At 37.9% G+C, this 17,723-nt stretch overlaps 1 protein-coding gene across 22 annotated transcripts in view; it reads right to left on the bottom strand.

Moving 5' to 3' along the window:
• Positions 1-1,738: 1,738 nt before the first annotated feature.
• The window catches only part of LOC108696447 (pleckstrin homology-like domain family B member 1), an 80,261-nt gene continuing 64,276 nt past the window's right edge, over positions 1,739-17,723 (bottom strand). For 6 of the 22 annotated variants that reach the window (XM_018225826.2, XM_018225819.2, XM_018225813.2 and 3 more), the window contains 15 exons: positions 16,306-16,395; positions 15,207-15,317; positions 14,834-14,935; positions 12,509-12,688; positions 12,141-12,299; positions 11,645-11,761; positions 11,419-11,521; positions 10,845-10,886; positions 8,780-9,053; positions 8,516-8,606; positions 8,253-8,399; positions 7,917-8,136; positions 6,954-7,039; positions 6,753-6,782; positions 1,739-3,022 (listed from right to left, as the gene is read on the bottom strand). In XM_018225826.2, coding sequence (XP_018081315.1) covers positions 2,882-3,022; positions 6,753-6,782; positions 6,954-7,039; positions 7,917-8,136; positions 8,253-8,399; positions 8,516-8,606; positions 8,780-9,053; positions 10,845-10,886; positions 11,419-11,521; positions 11,645-11,761; positions 12,141-12,299; positions 12,509-12,688; positions 14,834-14,935; positions 15,207-15,317; positions 16,306-16,395 — 1,893 coding nt within the window. In that variant the 3' untranslated portion in view covers positions 1,739-2,881. The other 16 variants (XM_018225817.2, XM_041569256.1, XM_018225827.2 and 13 more) reach the window with 14 other exon arrangements.

The raw sequence follows: 17,723 nt of genomic DNA, 5'->3' as shown, positions 1-17,723 counted from the left end.
AGCCAAACCAGTCACAACAAAGGGTGGGTGTGTGGAGGGACAGAGCTCATTATCTCTAAGCTAAAGCTGGAGGACTACAAACAGACTCAGAGGTATGGCCAACCAGTGTGTCCATTCATGAATCATGTCCACTTATCAGCAATATGAAAATATATGGCTTTCAGTAGCCGGGAATTCATCATGGTAGCTTTTATGTAGCATACATGACACGTAGCACCCAGCAAGTCAGGTAGATATTAAGGAGTCAAATCAGCACTAACACCTGGAGCCAAGGCTGCACTGGCAGAGTACCAGAAGATCCTAGACCCAGCCAAGGACAATTCCCAACAGAGCTTTCTTTCTGAGATGAAAGATTACCCCCTCTGCTCATACTAGGGGGGCACATTTACTAAGGGTCGAAATTTCGAAGTTAAAAAACTTTGAAATTCGACCAGCGAATTTGATACTTCGATAGTCTAAGTATTTTTTCGAGCGAAGTAAAAATCATTCGATCATACAAAAAAAACCTTAGACTTCTAAAAACGTATCCAAAGACTCAGAGGTTCTAGGAGGTCCTCCATAGGCTAAACAGCAATTCGGCAGGTTTAAGGTGGCGAAGTGTCGAAGAGACAGTACTTCGATGTTCGAATGGTCAAATATGTGAAGTTTTTTCAATTTGAATCAAATTTTGGCCTATTCAATGGTCGAAGTACCCAAAAATTCCTTCGAAGTTTTTGAATTAGAACATTCACTTAGACCCTTAGTAAATGGGCCCCTCGGTATGCTCGTATTCATATTTTTGAGAAGCCATTCGGATGAGAGGTGAAAAGTTTTCAAGAAAAAAAAACAATGTCCAGTTGACTTCGAATTTATTCGACTAGATACACCCGAATGAATGAGAATCTTCATACGCAAAAGGAATTTTAGTTTCACTAAACAAAAAACAAAGTTTTAATAAAACAAAAGGCAAAATATATGTTCAGCACAAATCCATTATATAATACACAAAAGCCATGAATATCTTGTAAATTATATCCTTATAAATGGCGAGTTCTGATGTCATCAGTTATAAACGGTGAGTTCTGATGTCATTCCTGTCACATGACTCACTGAAACTTGTGTATTATAATAAATAAAGTACCCCCAGTTGCAAAATATGAGGATATTAGAAGTTACCTTGACCTGTATAAAAACACTCGGCCTCTTGCTTTTATATGGTCATGAAACTCCTCAGTAACTTACAATATCCTTATAATTTACAAGAGGGAGTACTTTATTCACTATATATATTTAAAAGGCAGCAATATACTGCCCCAAGCTATTGTGATTTGCAACTAAATCGTAAAGATAGCACCAGTGCAGTAAACCCACATCAATCAGAAAATGGCTTTTAATTATTCCAAGTGTATAATTAAAGTGAGCAACGCAAATTGCTGCCCAACTGCCACAGGATATTGTGCTGGTGCAAAGTTATATCCTCGCTTGTGAATTTCTCCCATCATTAGGTACATTTTCAAAGGAAGCTTCTTGAGCCTTTTCTGGAGGTACCAGTTTCCCCACGTTAACCCTTTAACTGCCAACGAGTGTAACTGATCAGGGTTGCACATTACCTAGCAATTCCTTCAGAACAACAAACCTTGTAGTATTGATAATACCTTTCATTCTGTAACCTCAGTGTCAATTCTACAATGCTGGCAGGTAAATGGGGCCAAGACAGGGCCCCAAAGACAAAAATGGTACAAGAAAGGAAATAAACACATTTTTAAATGTATGGTCTTTTATTTAAGTCCAGCTTGTTTAACCATTACCATCCCTGATTAAATGTCATTATAGCGCCTTTAATCATTTCATCCGGTACTACCATTCATAATATATTATTCCCCTGCCAGATAATATATGTATTTACATGTATATATATATATGTTTAATGAGAATACTGTGATTTTTTTTTGCCAAATAAGAGTTACCTTGATACGGATAATTATAAGGTGACAGAACTCCTCTTAGATTTAACATACAAAACTCAGATCAGATTAGACCAAAACAGGTGATCATTACAAAAACATTCCAAAAAACTAGTCCTATATAGAATATGAATGTGTTGATACACACAAGGCAGAACAATGTACAGGAAACATAAGCCCAAGGATAAAATCTATTCCAAATAAACCCGTCTCCCCGTAATTCTTGAAATGTCAGTATGGACGTAAACTTTTTATAGTTTGGTAAACTCATCTTCTGTTCATGTTGTAAGTAAAATATGACAGCCCCCTCTGCGGAGAACCAAACCAAGGGCTTTGGACAGTTTAAAGAGAATAAAATATCATTTGATTTTTGCCTCACATAACCAAGGCACAGGTGGTATTTGGGTTAACACAATGAGGTTGCCCACAGCAGAAGGGATATGGGCAAGGCAACAATATCTCCACCACATGTGAGAGACCACAATAAGGCATTAATAAAAGCATTAAAAAGTAACAAAAACATATACAGATATATAGAGAGTAGTTTCTGTAACTGGTGTAGCATTATTGCACTACCAGCTCGTCTTTAAAAATCTAGATCAAAGTGTCACGGCACCAGAAAAACATCCAAGTAAAAAAAAAAAACAAAAAAAGGTATAAAAACATTAATACTTTTCTAACCATTAAATGTGATAACAGTACTGTTTAACCTGTGCTTGCATGTAGCAAAAGCACAGTTGCACCATCAGTGTCTCCAGATGTATTTAAGAGCTTTGCACTGCTGTAAGCTTTGCCCCAAAGATTTGGCCATTTGCCTGACAGCAGGATGCAGTGGGTAGTGTATGATTGTAACACTGAATAAAGAGACAATTGTTTTCAAGATCTCCCTTTTGCCTGTGGTTCCTGAGGAGTGTGTCATTATAGGGAAGCCACCTGTATTAGTTCATGAACTGAGTGTAACCCTCAGCCCCAGTTACAATGACATCCATCCATATCCGCATAGCCTCTGGGGAGGGCGCTACCATGTAATACAGCCGGTCGTGTGTCTTGACACAGAACGTTAGCGCTGGGTTCGGACTCTGCGCAGAATGAAAAGACTGAATTATTTAAGGTTTTGCAGCAAAACATCCATATTGGTTAGAAAAATGTGTGAATACATATGGCCGTGAGCAGCTTCCAATCATCACTATCATTGTCACAGGCCTGATGGACAACGTTTATTACATCTGCAAGTTAACAGCAGTGCCTTCTGGTCTCTCTTGGTTTATTGGTTTGTTATACTTTATTGTTTTATATTTTATACAGTGCTCCTTATAAATTCAATAAAATAATATTTATCAGGCAATTCTATTGCAAACATCTATTCTGCCTTGGCAACCTCCTGACAAGGATGAAATATAAGTGGGCCACATATTTAGCAGGTTTCTATCCACTTCCCTCCTGCTGTCAGTGTATCCTAAACCATATACAAGTTCTGCCCAAATAAAATCCTGTTTAAGAGACCCAAATAAAATCCCGTTTAAGAGATTGGTTCAGCCCCTTTTATTGGGGTGCCTTCCTACTCATAGGACTTATTTTGCAGACCCCCCCCATGCACTTTTTTCACTCCAATTGCAGCCTCCTTCCAGTGCTTCCTTTCTCCCATTCACAATAAAAATAAACTTCCATAAGGAATTGTGAACTGGGCAGGCAGAGAATATAAAACATGCACATCGTGCAACATATGAATAAGAATATTCAGATAAAATGTAATTGATGGTGGGAAGTGTAGTTCTGTAACAGTTAAAGCAAATAGACTGGGGCTTACTAAAGCCACTACAGAGTATGACCTACGCCCTCGTTTCCCAATGGGAATTTGCTCCCTCCTTCTGGTGGGCTTAAAGGAATTAGAAATTTTTGTATGAACTTTATGAGAAAAATTTCTAAATATCCGGCACCCAGAACATACCTGCTTTGGAAAGTGAACTGTAAATAGAAATGTATAAAGAGACTATTTTCCCTCTCAGGGTTATACTTGCTAAAGTTTGTTAAAAAAAATAAAATACCATGCAATATGCGTGGTTTATTAACTTATAGAGCATTATGGGTTATTGTTCTTGTTTTATTTTAATATGAATAGCTGGAGTAGTTCAAAATATGGCATATTTTATATGTATCCTACTTGGTTAAAAACCATTGTGCATACAAGACAACAAATCCATTGTGGATGTTGGGGCTTTTACAGCTCTGTTTGTCGAGAGGAGACAAATGAAAACCTGTAAAGTTATAACTTTTCTTCCCAGGTTGCACACTATATTCAGCCTCTGCAAATTCAAAATGGGGGGTCTCGCCCGTTATAAACACACACTAGCACACGCACTCCACACGCAGGCAGATTCTCTACACATCCACTCTCACCCACCTCCTTCCACAGGGGCACAGAAAGAAAATCGGATATCTGCTATAGGGGATAAGAGAGGACTTCAGTGGCGATTGACAATCGGGGATCACAATGAATTTACAGACATACACACAGTGAGGCAAAATAAGTACCACACAGGCTCACATAACTGCATATATACAGCACACGCTGGTTAGAAAACAGCCAACCATTCACACACACACACACACACACACATTAATTATAATATATGGGATATATATTAAAAAAAATAAAGCAAAAACTGCACACCTTGCTACAACTATAACAAGACACATGCATATTTGTCATAGCACAGACATGCAATAACCGTCGTGCAGTGACATGCAGACTTTGCAGCCATGTGCAGTAACACTCACAACCGCACACAATTTAATAATAAAAATAATATGTAAGGTCTCCTGCCAGGTAAAAGTTAGCATGTGACACACAGAGAACACACACATACCAAACACCCTATTAGTTTGCAACTTTTTCATTACATAGGATTGGGCAGGGCTAACAGCTTTACACTTTTCCTTCCTACCCTACACAGCACTTTTTCTAGAGGTGGGTCAGCACTTCAGATTCAAGTCGGGTTGCTCAGCTAGTGTAGAGCTCAGAAAGCTTGGCTCCCAGAGTGGTGTATAGGGTTGCCACCTGGTTGGTATTTTACTGGCCAGGCCGATAAAAATGAGGGTTGATCCCAATGTTATTAATAGGGAAAATAGATAAATATATAGGAAGGCCGGTATTTTTTTCCAGAAAAGGTGGCAACCCTAGTGGTGTATATTAGGCATGCCATCTACATAATCAATGAACCCAAGCACGGCTGATTTGAAAGAGTTTCAGAAAGCACCACTTTATTTTCAAGTATCTCCTAGCGTGATCACCCTTCTGACCTCCCCTTTTTATATTGCTAGAATGTCCTAATCTCCCTTCTTCTAACCCAGCCTGGCAAAGTGATTAGGACATGCCCCCCCCCAAATGTATCTGTTCCTGCACATTAACAATGAAGGCAATCAGATGTGTAACTAGAGGCAGCAGACCTTTTGAATACTGGGTGACCTGGGAGGTATAAGGAGCTGACTGAAGGGCAGACTGTTTATCAGTTTTAATATATGTTTTGTAAAAGGTCTTATTCATCAATTTTAAGTGGCCCTAAGGGTCAAAGCACAAGGGCAGATTGATCATCTGAGAATCTGCACTAACCATGAGTATAATATTTTCATGTTTGTTGATTAAGGGTAGTGCAGATTTTCAGTGGGTGACAAATGCTTTCACCCTAAAAAGGAATTTGCTGTGGGGCCCCAGTCCTAATAAATATAAAATATATATGAATATTGTAATTTATAAGCTGCTTCTGTTCTGTGTTGAGAATAGAGCCACTATAAATATTTATTTCCTGCACTAATAATTATTTCTTTATCATCATTACTTTAATTCCAACCTCTTTTTCTCCCTTTAGTCAGTAACAATTTTTGCATATGTGAGAATACATGTGAAAATGTATACTAATATTTGTCTTGTTATAGCTAATGTAGCAGATAAGATCACTGTTATCCATGCAAAAAACTAACGCATAATTGGTTATCAGTTGGCCCATATGAAGAGATCACAGTTCCAAACTTCTTGGTAGGAACTCCCAAATACCGGTGATAATATACTGTAGTTTGGCAAGCAACTAATAAAATGGATGAAATGGTATGAATAATCCAGACAGGAATCACCAGTTAAGGTGTTGCGGTACTGTAGTCAATTAGTTTAATGGAATGTAAATGATGACTATATAGTCAACAATATGCGCATAAAAAAATTGGGATAACCTATGGCTGTAATGTTGCCTGAATGGGAACATTCAGAAGTTACCATGTTTTAAATAATATAAATACACCTTATTTTGTGTGTAACTGGTGCAATGAATTAGCTACACAAGCAATTAAATAGCAATGAGTTCAAGTTGTATATACACATCAGATTAAAAGCACAAAGTCAGTTTTTTTTAGCATAGTTAAATCTTTTCCAGTGTCTTAAAAGATAGACACAAAAATATCTTGACATTCTTGTGAGTTAAAGATTGGACATCTGTTTGTATCACTGCGGAAGGATTTTTTTTCCTTAGTAGGTGACAGTCTTCCATAAATCATCTATTGGCATCAAGGTTATAACTTACTTCTGAAGACAGCTGTTTAAACCAACACATTAGGTTGAAATATTTTGTGTTAGCCCAGCTGGTTTTTAAAAGGCTGTTTCAGACAAGATGCTTCACATCTGCTTTGAAAGCCCAATGTTAATAGTGAAGCTGAACATGCAGTTAATAACACACATCAGTGTATTTTATCCAGCCCTGAAGTAGTAGTGTGGTTACAGTAAAGGACTAAGACCAGAAGTATGGGCGGATATATACGTACAGTGGCCAGGCTGAGGTTAAAAAGTCCTTTCTGTAGAGGAAAGAAAGGTCACTAATTCAAATAAAAAAAAAGGTACAGAAAAAGAAAGATGGGCTAAAATTGGGAATGTGAAATTACAGAAAGAACAAAATACTAAATGAAAATGTTTATAAACTTGAAAAGTAAGACTGAATGTGAATGTGGCTGCAGCAACAATCTCACCTTGGCTGCACTCCGGAGGTGGTCATAATAAACCTCTTCTATGGCCTGGAAATATATAACTCCTTTCAGTTTTGCCTCATGTTTATCTGCAAGAGAGGAGGTCAAATTAATGGCACAACGCAATATTAAAGGAGAAGGAAAGCTCCAAGACAGTTTATTTTCAACAGATTAACCACAATAGTGCAAGCTAGAATGCTATATTTATTCTGCAGAATGCTTTACCATACCTGAGTAAACAGCTCTAGATACTGTCTCTGTTTGTTTATGATAGAAGCTGCCATATAAACTTGTTGTAACATCACTTCCTGCCTGAGTCTCTCCCTGCTCACTTACAGCTCTGAGCTCATATTACAGCAGGGATGGGAGGAGGGAGGGGAGCAAACTGAGCATGCTCAAGCCCTGCCCTGGAGGTTTAAGCTGAAAACAGGAAGTCTGATACAGAAGTCCATGTGTACACAATAGAAGGAAAGAAATGCTGTTTCTCTTTTGACAGAGGACTCAGAGCAGCATTACTTTGAGGGTTTACTGGTGTATTTATATAGACCTTTCTGATAAAGCTTACTTAATTTTAGCCTGTCCTTCTCCTTTAATATGCAGCACAACCCTACACTTATACTATAAAATGTGCACATGTCCCATCCCCAAAATAATTATAGAATTTATAAAACAATACTGTCCTGTGGCCGACATATACTCGGCATCTGGGCAAATGTAAAATACTTTAGCAATCTAGATAAAGAAATCTAACTCTGCGCTTTAGTGTTGAAGTGTACATTCTAAAAATGTAATTTCTAGTTTCTGGAAATGTTTGCAGAATTAAAATAATTATAAAATCATTTCTCAACTCACAGAATACATGACTTTGCAAGTTTTGTGAAGGGCCTACTTGAACCATACTTTCCAGATAAGTTTTGTAACAACATGCAGCTTTAAGATGAAGCACATCTTGTCCTGGACCCTTACCTACATAATACGATAGGGTACGTTTGAGGCGATCAAAAACAAACCAGCGCTTTTTCCATGATTTTATCTTTCCACCCATCTTAGTCAGGAAGCCACGGCACATCTTCTCACTTAAAATGATGTGAGGACAGGCATCTACTGAATGGCCTGAGGACTCAATATGAGTTCGGAGGTCAAAATCTTCCTTCCGGATAGGAAGATAGCGTGTAAGAGGACGAGCCTGGAGTGAGGAAATTAAAGCAGAAGGAATATATTAAAAACCAGAGTATACTTCACATCTCCAAGCAACATCATGCCATGTTAATGTTTGCTACAGGTGCAAATCAGCACTCTAACCTGTGAAAAATGCTTTTCCCTCATCTTGACCTCCTTATCTACTAGTCTTTGCCTGTGAGCTGTCTCATCTTGAAGGCGTCTTTCCAGCTCTTCTCTCCTTCGCCTCTCATCTTCTAGTGCTTTTCTGCGTACCTCCACCTCACGCTCCTAAATAAGATGTAGAAGACAAGCACAAATCTGCAAATTCCTTTTCACACTTCCATCTCTAGAGCTTTAAAACTTATTTTCTACTGCAGTGTACCATTTAATGCTTAAAAACTTACCCTGGATTCTACAAGCCTGGCTCGCTCTGCATGAGCTTCTAGAAGCATTCTCTCCATCTCCTCTATCTTCAGCATGTCTAAACCACTAGCACTTTTAGAAAAAGAGAATGAGTGGGTGGAGAATTAATGCGAGTGACAATAAGCAAGTGACAGGGAAAAAAAATCTGATTGGGAAAACTTGAAAAAGCAGGGTGTTAAGATTATCTACAAGAGGAAATAAGAAATTAGACAATAACAAAGTAGTGACAAAAAGAGAAACCTTACCTTGACATGTTATCAGGGGAACATGCAGAGTTTCCTGTAGAAACACTAGTGTCCAAACTATCAGAACTCTCCAGACTAAGAGTGTCAAATCCATGTGTAGGGTCATCTTCACGAGAATGGACCTGCTGATGGTGAAGAATGGAGTGGTGCATGATGGGAGTGTACCCTTGATTAGAGGCTCCGTGGAGAGATTCCCACTGAGATTGTGCCTCAACTGCAGCTCTCTGTTTTAACTCTGCAAGACGTCTGCGCTGCTCCTCTATCACTTGCTGACCTGGGAAACATTTTCATATCTCTATACATCAAAATCTTGTTTTAAATCTATGCAAAAATTCAAATTATACAGAAAAAAGGCTTTAGAACAACCATCAGTATCTTATCATGCTTTTTTTTCAGCCCCCCCTAGGTTACAGTTTGCTCAGGCCCTCCTTAGCTAATAATGTGGTTAACAATAAAGATAAAAACACTTCCATCAGCCACTCTTTTATAGTTGAATAGCGTATATCCAAGGTAGCCCTAACCGAAAAAAATCTCCCTAATTATCAAGTTTTTTCTCATGAAATACAGTTCCAAAATATTCACATGGTATACAAACACTGCAAAAGTACATAAAAAAATAAATCAGCAAAATATTAATAACTTTTGATAAACAGTGATATTTGCTTATTGTTTGTACAAGTGAAAATATATTCTGCTGTTGAACAATGATTTGAGTCCTGTGGCATATACCCTCAAATGGTGGAAAATATATTTGAATTGGACTTTTTAGTTAATTGACCAGCAGTAACAATGGACAACAGATAAAAGTGAACACTCTGTTCTGCTGTAAAAGGTAATATGTGCCTTCAATTCTTTGCTTAATTACATTTATTACAGAATAATATAGGAAAAGCCTGTACAGTGAAGAAAACTTAAGAGGGTGTTCTTGCTTCAGCGATATCAGACTATTACCCTGAAATCATATCACCCCATTATACTGTTGCTAGACAACACCTCCAAACCATATTACTCCTACTCAATTTTAACACATAGGAATCAGTACCTATTTGACGGTCTAGTCTAGAGAATATTTGCCCTCGGTAAAAATTGACCAGCTGCTCAAAAATATTTAAATGTTCATTTTCCCAGGGGTGCTGCTTCCATGAAGCAAGTTAAGAAACTCGCCTCAGGGGCAGCAGCCCGAAAGTTACCAGGGGCAGCAAAACTTGAGTCGAAATTCAAATTTTTAAAAAGGAATTTTGGCTCTTCTAGTGCTACCTCGCTTTCTTAACTAGCAATCCTCCCCCAACCCAATATAACTTGTTCAGTACAGTTTTCATAGGTCTGCTCTGCCATCAGTATTGCCATTTACACCACATTTATATTACTTTCTTACTTTTATTGGGGCCAAATCAAATAATCTACCAGTGAATAAGGCAAAATGGCTAACACTGAAAAACTTATAGGGCAGGACATATACTCTATGGCTAAAAATATGTCCCAATGAATTGGCTGTTTAAGATACATCCATCATTGCCCTAGATATGTGCAACTAGACAGTTCTGTGCTTTCTATTTTGTGGCAAAAGTTTGGGGAAAGCCCTTTGCCATTTCAGTAGGATAATAATGCTTGACCATACAGAATTAGTTTGTAGAGATGGGAGTAGAAGAATCTGACTGGCCTGGCCCTGACCATAACCCAAAAACAATAACGGTGGGATGAATTGGAACACTAAGCAAGACCTGTTTCCACCCCAACATCAATGGTGAAACTCTCATATATGAATGAAAGAACATCCCACCTAGTGGAAATCGTACTCAGGAAAGTGGGGTGGGTAAAGGTTGCTTTAGCAGCAAAAGGAGAACCAACATATACAATAACCTTGTTTATGAATTAGATGTTTGACAGGTAGGTACCTTATTTGTTCATATAGTGTTGCCAGAGCTACTTAAAATAACATAGAAAATTAGTATAAAGATATCAGCCACACAGCCCATGAAAAGATGAAGGAATGGTGAAGGCACTCTGAAAATCATCACTGCTATAAGTATTTTTGCATGCAGGGGATTATTAAATGCCAAACTACCTGCGACTTCAGATGGAAGAGAATCCTCTGTACTCAGACTGTCTGCTCAAGAGACACACACAAGAGACAGTGTGAAAGTGTGGAGTGAGAAGCACAGCGTGAGCAAGCCAAGAGACACACAATATGTGAGAGATAAAAAGTGAAATTATTATTGTAGTTTAAATACTGTACATTATATATTTTAACTTGGTTATATTAAAGTTATATAATATAGTTCTATTTTATACTTACTTATAGTATAGTTATTTTATAGTCAAAACAAAATGTTCTGTTGCATACAAAGCACACACAGGTCACTCACAAAGAAATGGAAAATATTGTACAGTTCATGGCACAATATTTAGTCAGGGCAATAGCTGACCAGGAATGAAATTGGAACATATAATGCACAAACTTAATGGCGCATGAAGGGATTATTGCTTTGCATAGGTCTGCTAGGCACTGTACTGGTAACATTGTAAATTAGGTTGAAAAAAGACACACGTCCATCAAGTTCAACTTTTTTTTTTTTTTTTTAACCTGCCTAACTGCTAGTTGATCCAGAGGAAGGCTGCATTATTTTTCTAAAACTCACCTTTTTGCTGCAGTGCCAGCTGTCTCTTGCTTTGGATGTCTTGCATTGTTACTGCCAATCCCCTGGAGAGGCTGCTTGTGCCATTCAGAGTCAGAGGGGCATTCTGCAAAAATTGATACCATTTCCAGGAACATTAAAAATGTCATATTGGATAACTGGAAAATGGCAGCATCATTCACCTACGTATTACACTGGCTGCTGCAATTAATGGGATCCATCTACATACCTTTGGAGAAACACTACGGCCCAGAGTGGCCACTGAAAAGTGAGAAGAAGAGGGGGAGACTGTTTTCATCCGTGGAAGGGTGCCTCCACCTTCAATTTCAGTCCGAGAGCGAGAAATCTGGTGGGAAGATGGACAGGTGAATGATGAAAGTTACAAGACACACACGAGCTGTGTTACAGAACACAATATTTTATAGTTTAAGCCTCTTTCACTGAATTAAATGGAAGACATATGTTAAAAGGTGTTATCTGGAAAAAAAAGACATTTTTATTCACATTGCTCATTTTTTTTTATCCAATAACATAACTGAATGCACTTACACTCCTATGTACTGGCATGACCTTAGCCTAAATTTGTTCACTTACTAACAGTATTCTGTATGACCTGTATAATGCTGTACCAGAATGACTTGCGGTCACCAGCAGAGAAAACAACAGAATTTAGCTATGATTTTGCTTATGATAGAGACAGCACACAAGAGGTGAAGGCAGATTACCTGCAAAGCCTTACGAGATGAATGAGATTTAGCAGGGAGTGGAGGAGGGGAAGAAGATGGAGAAGAAGAGGCAGAAGGAGCAGTTACTAAATCTTGGTACCAGGTATCCAAATCAGAAGCTGGGGGTGCGGAGTGACCTTCTGTTGTTGGGGAATTCATCTGGAGTATGTTGGCAAAGAGATGGGGAAAAGATGCAGTGGGGGTAAGCATGGAATTGACCAATATAGAGACAAAGAAAAAAAACATAGCATAATATGGTGTAGTGAAATCCATTTAAGTCACAAATATAGTTAATGACAGATGAGATATATGCATGGATGGACAGACAGGTCAAAAAAAAAAAAAAAATATGAAAGATGTGAACGAACCTCCAGAGAAATGGAGGGAGAGGAGGAAGATGAAGAAGAAAGATGTACAGGAGGAAGTTCCTCAGGTGTAGGAGCACAAGAGGCGGAGTTCACATCAGGACCAGCCATTGGTACAGCCGTTTGGGCAGAACCTGTGGGCATGCTTTCCAGAATATCCTGTAGCTGATCTAAAGTGATGTACTAGTGAAAGATATGATATCACTATGGGTAGAGGAATTGTCACCACAAGCCCTGATAAACATCCTACATTATTTTAGATACACACAGAAAGAAATTCTAGTTATAATATCAAATACCAAACTTTTCATTGAATATGGAGCAAATACAAGTCACTGAAATAGCACTAAATATACATATTTATATACACGTACATTTATACATAACATTTAGGGGCCTATTTACGAACATTCGGATTTCCTTCACGAATCATAATTATTCTCGAACTCTAAAAATGTAAGATTTATAAGTGTTAAACCACGAAAAACTCTACTATAAAACTTCTCAAAGTAACAGCAGTCCATGTCCCATAGAAGTCAATGGGACCTGTGCTGATCCTACTTGACTTTTTTTAGCCAACTGAATTTTTAGAGCTTTTAAAGATGTTCATTTTTTTTTCTGTTCATACTTTTTATATTCAGATCTTTTAATAACTTTCATGGCACTCGTGGTTTTAGAGAGAGTTTAATCATGGCTTCAAAAAGCTTGAATACCACTAATATTCAATTTTAATAAATGCCAAGAAATAAGTATGTTTACAAAGTGAAGTAAATGCATTCTAAAGCTTTCTAATAAACCTTTATATGGGATGTAAACACAAAAATCTAATTTTGTATAAAGAAAATAGAATTTTAAGCAATACACATGCATTACTACTTTAAATTGTTTTAAAGTTATTAGTTGATAGAATTACTTTTTAAAGCAGTATCTATCTGTTCCATGCTATTCTCCACACTGCTTGTTTTGACTGTTTGAAAAAAATGGACCATAAGCTAGCTGCTTAACAGACTTGTGAACAATCATGCCCAGCATTTATGGCAAATGGAGTATTGGCTGGAGGGGAGCTGAATTCAGATACATTATTAGAAGTCAGAGCAAGCAGTGCAGAGAGAAACAAAAACTGCTTTCAATAGCAATTATTTTCAAGAACTTTAAAGGCGATAAACATTTCAAATGAATGTATACTGGAAATTTAGTATTATATTTTCTTTCATTAGACAAAATTGTATTCTTGGGTTCAAATCAGCTTTAAATATGCTGGTAAAGTTACAAATATACTTAAAGGAGACATATAGGATAAATAAAAAAAACGTTCATTTCATAGGCAATAATGTATAATATATGGTGCTGGTTATATATTTTGAAAAAGATTGTCTTCAAAATTAGCCCCTTTATTGGAGCTCCCCATAGATGTTCACTGGTCCCTGCTTCAAATGAAGAGTGGGCGTGTCCTAATGGTCCCTGCCAGAAGCACAGTAGGAAGGGGATAGCCAATCACAGCCCTGCAGTCACACAAGTAAAGACAGGCTTCAGTTCCCTATTAGGTCAGTCGAGCTGCTGGTTCTCATCCTACAGGGCAGTGTGCAGAGTGCTGCCCTGCACAGTCTGGGAAAGAAGACAGCAGGAAGTAGAACCGATGGGCAGGACTAGTAACCAGAGACAAAACTTTTTAAAGCGCATTCCGTCTATATTTAAAGAGTTTGATGCACTGGTACAGTTGTTTTTGTACATAATATGTCTCCTTTAAGGATCTCTTAACTTTTCAGTTCTCATACTGTAAGGCAGAACAGTGACGAAGAGCCCCAATCCTTACAATTATTTGCCATCCCAGGTATTTTTGGAGATATGACTAAATAGATAATAGAGTAATGTTTTAATATCAGTAACATTGTTATGAACCAAGGTGAAGCCTGTACAAATTGTGGACCTTAATGATGACCATATATTTAAAATCATAGTGATTCATTTCTCATGAGAGTAATGGAAATGTTTTACCAGCAACCTCTGAGCTGTGCATCAGGCAAACCTAAAAATCTCTAACCCATCCTCAAAGTCATACAGTATATGGATACAAGAAATGTTGTTTCAGCAGCCTAGACAAAATATATTCTATAGACCCCTTGTTTTGCAGCTTCATGGCTTTAAATGAGACATAAAAGAACAAACACTTTCCCTCAAGTTTCATAAAAAATAGCATACTATATACTGGTGAAATCATGTTATTTAAGATAATGTTTGTTTTTGAATGCCATAATGTCACACTGTAAGTGTGGTAAACCTTTTCTAGCCCAGTATGTAGGAGAAATGAGAGACTGGTGAGAAATGTACCTCAAGGGCGGTGGTGGGCTCTGCAGCAGAGAGAAGGGGGAAAGCAGGAACAAGAGGTGAGCTGCTGTACAAGCGGAGCACATCAGAAAGGCAAACGTATTCCTGAATGCAGTGATGGAGGAAGGGAGGAAGAAGGCAAAGATAGATAGACAGATAGAGGGAGGAAGAAGGCAAAGAAAGAAAGAAAGATAGATAGACAGATAGATAGAGAGATAGATAGATAAGTCAGACTTGTTTCATATCAAGCTGCAGCCAGTAGCACACTTACATTGTACACAAGAACAATGGTGCATATTTAACACTCTGCCAAGGACAGTAAGTATCATAGCAGGTTATTAGTGGTCAGCTGGCGTTTCGGAAAGAAGGAGTTTACCTCTTGCTGCCGGGAAGGGGAGTAAGAGCAGATGGAAGGGATAGCGGGTATGCAAGAAACATCAGCTTGAGCGAGTAAGCAGTCACTAGTCTCAGAGATGTGGAGAGCAGCCTGTGCAAAGGGTAATTAAAGGTATTTTGTAAATTGGCATGTACTAACTCCCAGACGGCAGACTCTGCCCTGACCCCACAGCACTCAACACCAGAAGTGGTGGGTCCTCGCAGCACCCTAAACTAGAAATGGTGGGCCCTTTAAGGACCCGTCACCCAAAAAAATTATTCAAAATCCTATTTTATCACATTAGTCAAGCAAAATTAACTTTAATTACAGTATATAAATTATTTGAATCTTGTTTCCTTCAGTCTGGGATTTCAAAATGATAGCAAGCAGGCAGCAGCCATTTTGTATACACTGTTATTAAGACAAGCCTTGCATCATCTCAGAATCTTGTTTGTGCACCAGAATGGGGGACCCGATGTCCATCCCTATGCCCTGGATACACAATTAAATGGTAAAGAGAAGGGGGAATGTTGGGAGAGCAGTGACATCTAAGAAGTGTTGAATGGAAAGTGAAAGTAATGGTCTGCCCCGCCTCCATGCCACGGGCATAGAGGAGGGGCAGACAATATTTGATTGACAGCTGAGATTTTTAAATGAGCTTACAACAGCTATGAATGCTTTAATAAAAAATAGAAATTGGATTTCATGTTTAATTTGAAAAGGACTTTTATTATACAGATTTGTGTGTCTGGGTGACAGGTCCACTTTAAATGTATATTGTAATTGAAATAGAATCCGATATTTCTTCTTTTAACAGATGCCAAGTGCACATGCTAAACACTTGCATAATATATTGTGCACATACTTGAACTGTAAGTAGGGAGCGCCTTCCTCGTGTTTCCTAAAACACTGAACAGTCTGTAACTTTTTATATTTATTGCAAAGTTAGTTTTCCCTGTTTGTACTTTTACTGTATTGTGATATATTGTTATACTTAAGTATACAAGTTATACTATATAAAGTATATACATTAACACGCTCAACGGTTATAGGCAATGTTAGATAATTAAAGTTATACATAATGTTATTCTGAACTCACCTCTCTAAGAGCAGCTGATCCAGCTGAGAATCCCCGTCGTCCTGTTAGTGCCTGGTATCTTCTCTCCAACTGAACCAGCTTCTCTTTCTCCTGTATGGGCCACAGACATCAGAATTGTGCACAAAATAGAAACACAAGTTATGTGTATTACATTATGTTCTGTTACTGCACCAAAGTGACACCAAATTAGGTCTATAGCACAAAGGAGAATAAAAAATAGAGGAAAATATAAAAAGAGGAAAAGTGCAAATGTACATACAAATAAAATGCAACAAATATAAATGAACGTTTTTACAGGGTAACTATTCTATAAAGTGGATGTGGAGCAGTTGTGAAAAATCTTATCACTATAGCCCACAACAGAATTGCTCCACTTCCCTTGATAGGGTGGACATTTCTCAAAGGCTACAAAACAGATTCATGGGTGTTGGCTGCCTGCGATGTTCCCGACAAGGACAGGTCTCCATTGCGAACATAAATTTTTAAAGGTACAGTAAGACCAAAGAATGGAAGTGATTTGAATTAATGAAAATATAATGTACTGTTGTGCTGCACTCATACATGGTGTATTTGCTTCAGAAACTCTAATATATTCTATATAAAAAAGCTGCTGTGTAGCCATGGGGGCAGCCATTCGAACCTGAAAAAGGAGAAAAGACACAGGATACACGGCAGATAACATAAGCTCTGTGGTATACAATGGGATTCTTCAGAATTTATCTGTTATCTACTGTGTATCCTGTGCTTGAATGGATGCCCCCATGGCTACACAGCAGCTTGTTTATATAAACTATAGTTGTGTTTCTATAGCAAATACACCAGTTTTACAAGTGCAGGGCAACAGTACATTATATTGTCGTTCCTTGAAAATAATTAAAGTTTTTTGGTGTTACCGTTTCTTTAAACATTATTGTATTGTGACAGTTCATTAAATATGCATTATATACTCTTTTTAAATAAAAGGTAAAGGCTTGTTCTGAACACTCTTTTTGTCTTTTACATTAAGAAGTCTCTATGGTTTTCTTGATTTCTTGCACTATACAAGAAAATAAAACTACCTCAGTTTTCTTTCTCTGCCGAGTTTGCAGAAGCGAAACTGATAAAAATGACCAGTCCACAGATAATCTACATAATGAGCTTCTCATTACCACACAGCCTAACAGTTTTGGGTTTGTTTATACAAAGCTCACTATGCTGAATTGCAGCTTTGTGGGCCTAGTCTTGATTTCAGCCACAGTGGTATCTGCAAGGAGTCTATATGTTCACCCTGTGCTTCTAGGTAGTCTGATTTCCAGCCAGACTCCAAAAATTTACAGGCAATTGGCTCCTAATAAAACTGTCCATATTGTGTGTGAGTGGGATAGCAACCACAAATTGTAAGCTTCATTGGGGCAAGGACTGATGTAAATAATATACAA

Source organism: Xenopus laevis, chromosome 7L (assembly GCF_017654675.1).
Source record: "Xenopus laevis strain J_2021 chromosome 7L, Xenopus_laevis_v10.1, whole genome shotgun sequence".
NCBI classification, from domain to species: Eukaryota; Metazoa; Chordata; class Amphibia; order Anura; family Pipidae; genus Xenopus; species Xenopus laevis.
Note: the sequence above shows the minus strand (reverse complement) of the source record. Positions and strands in the feature narration are given on the sequence as shown.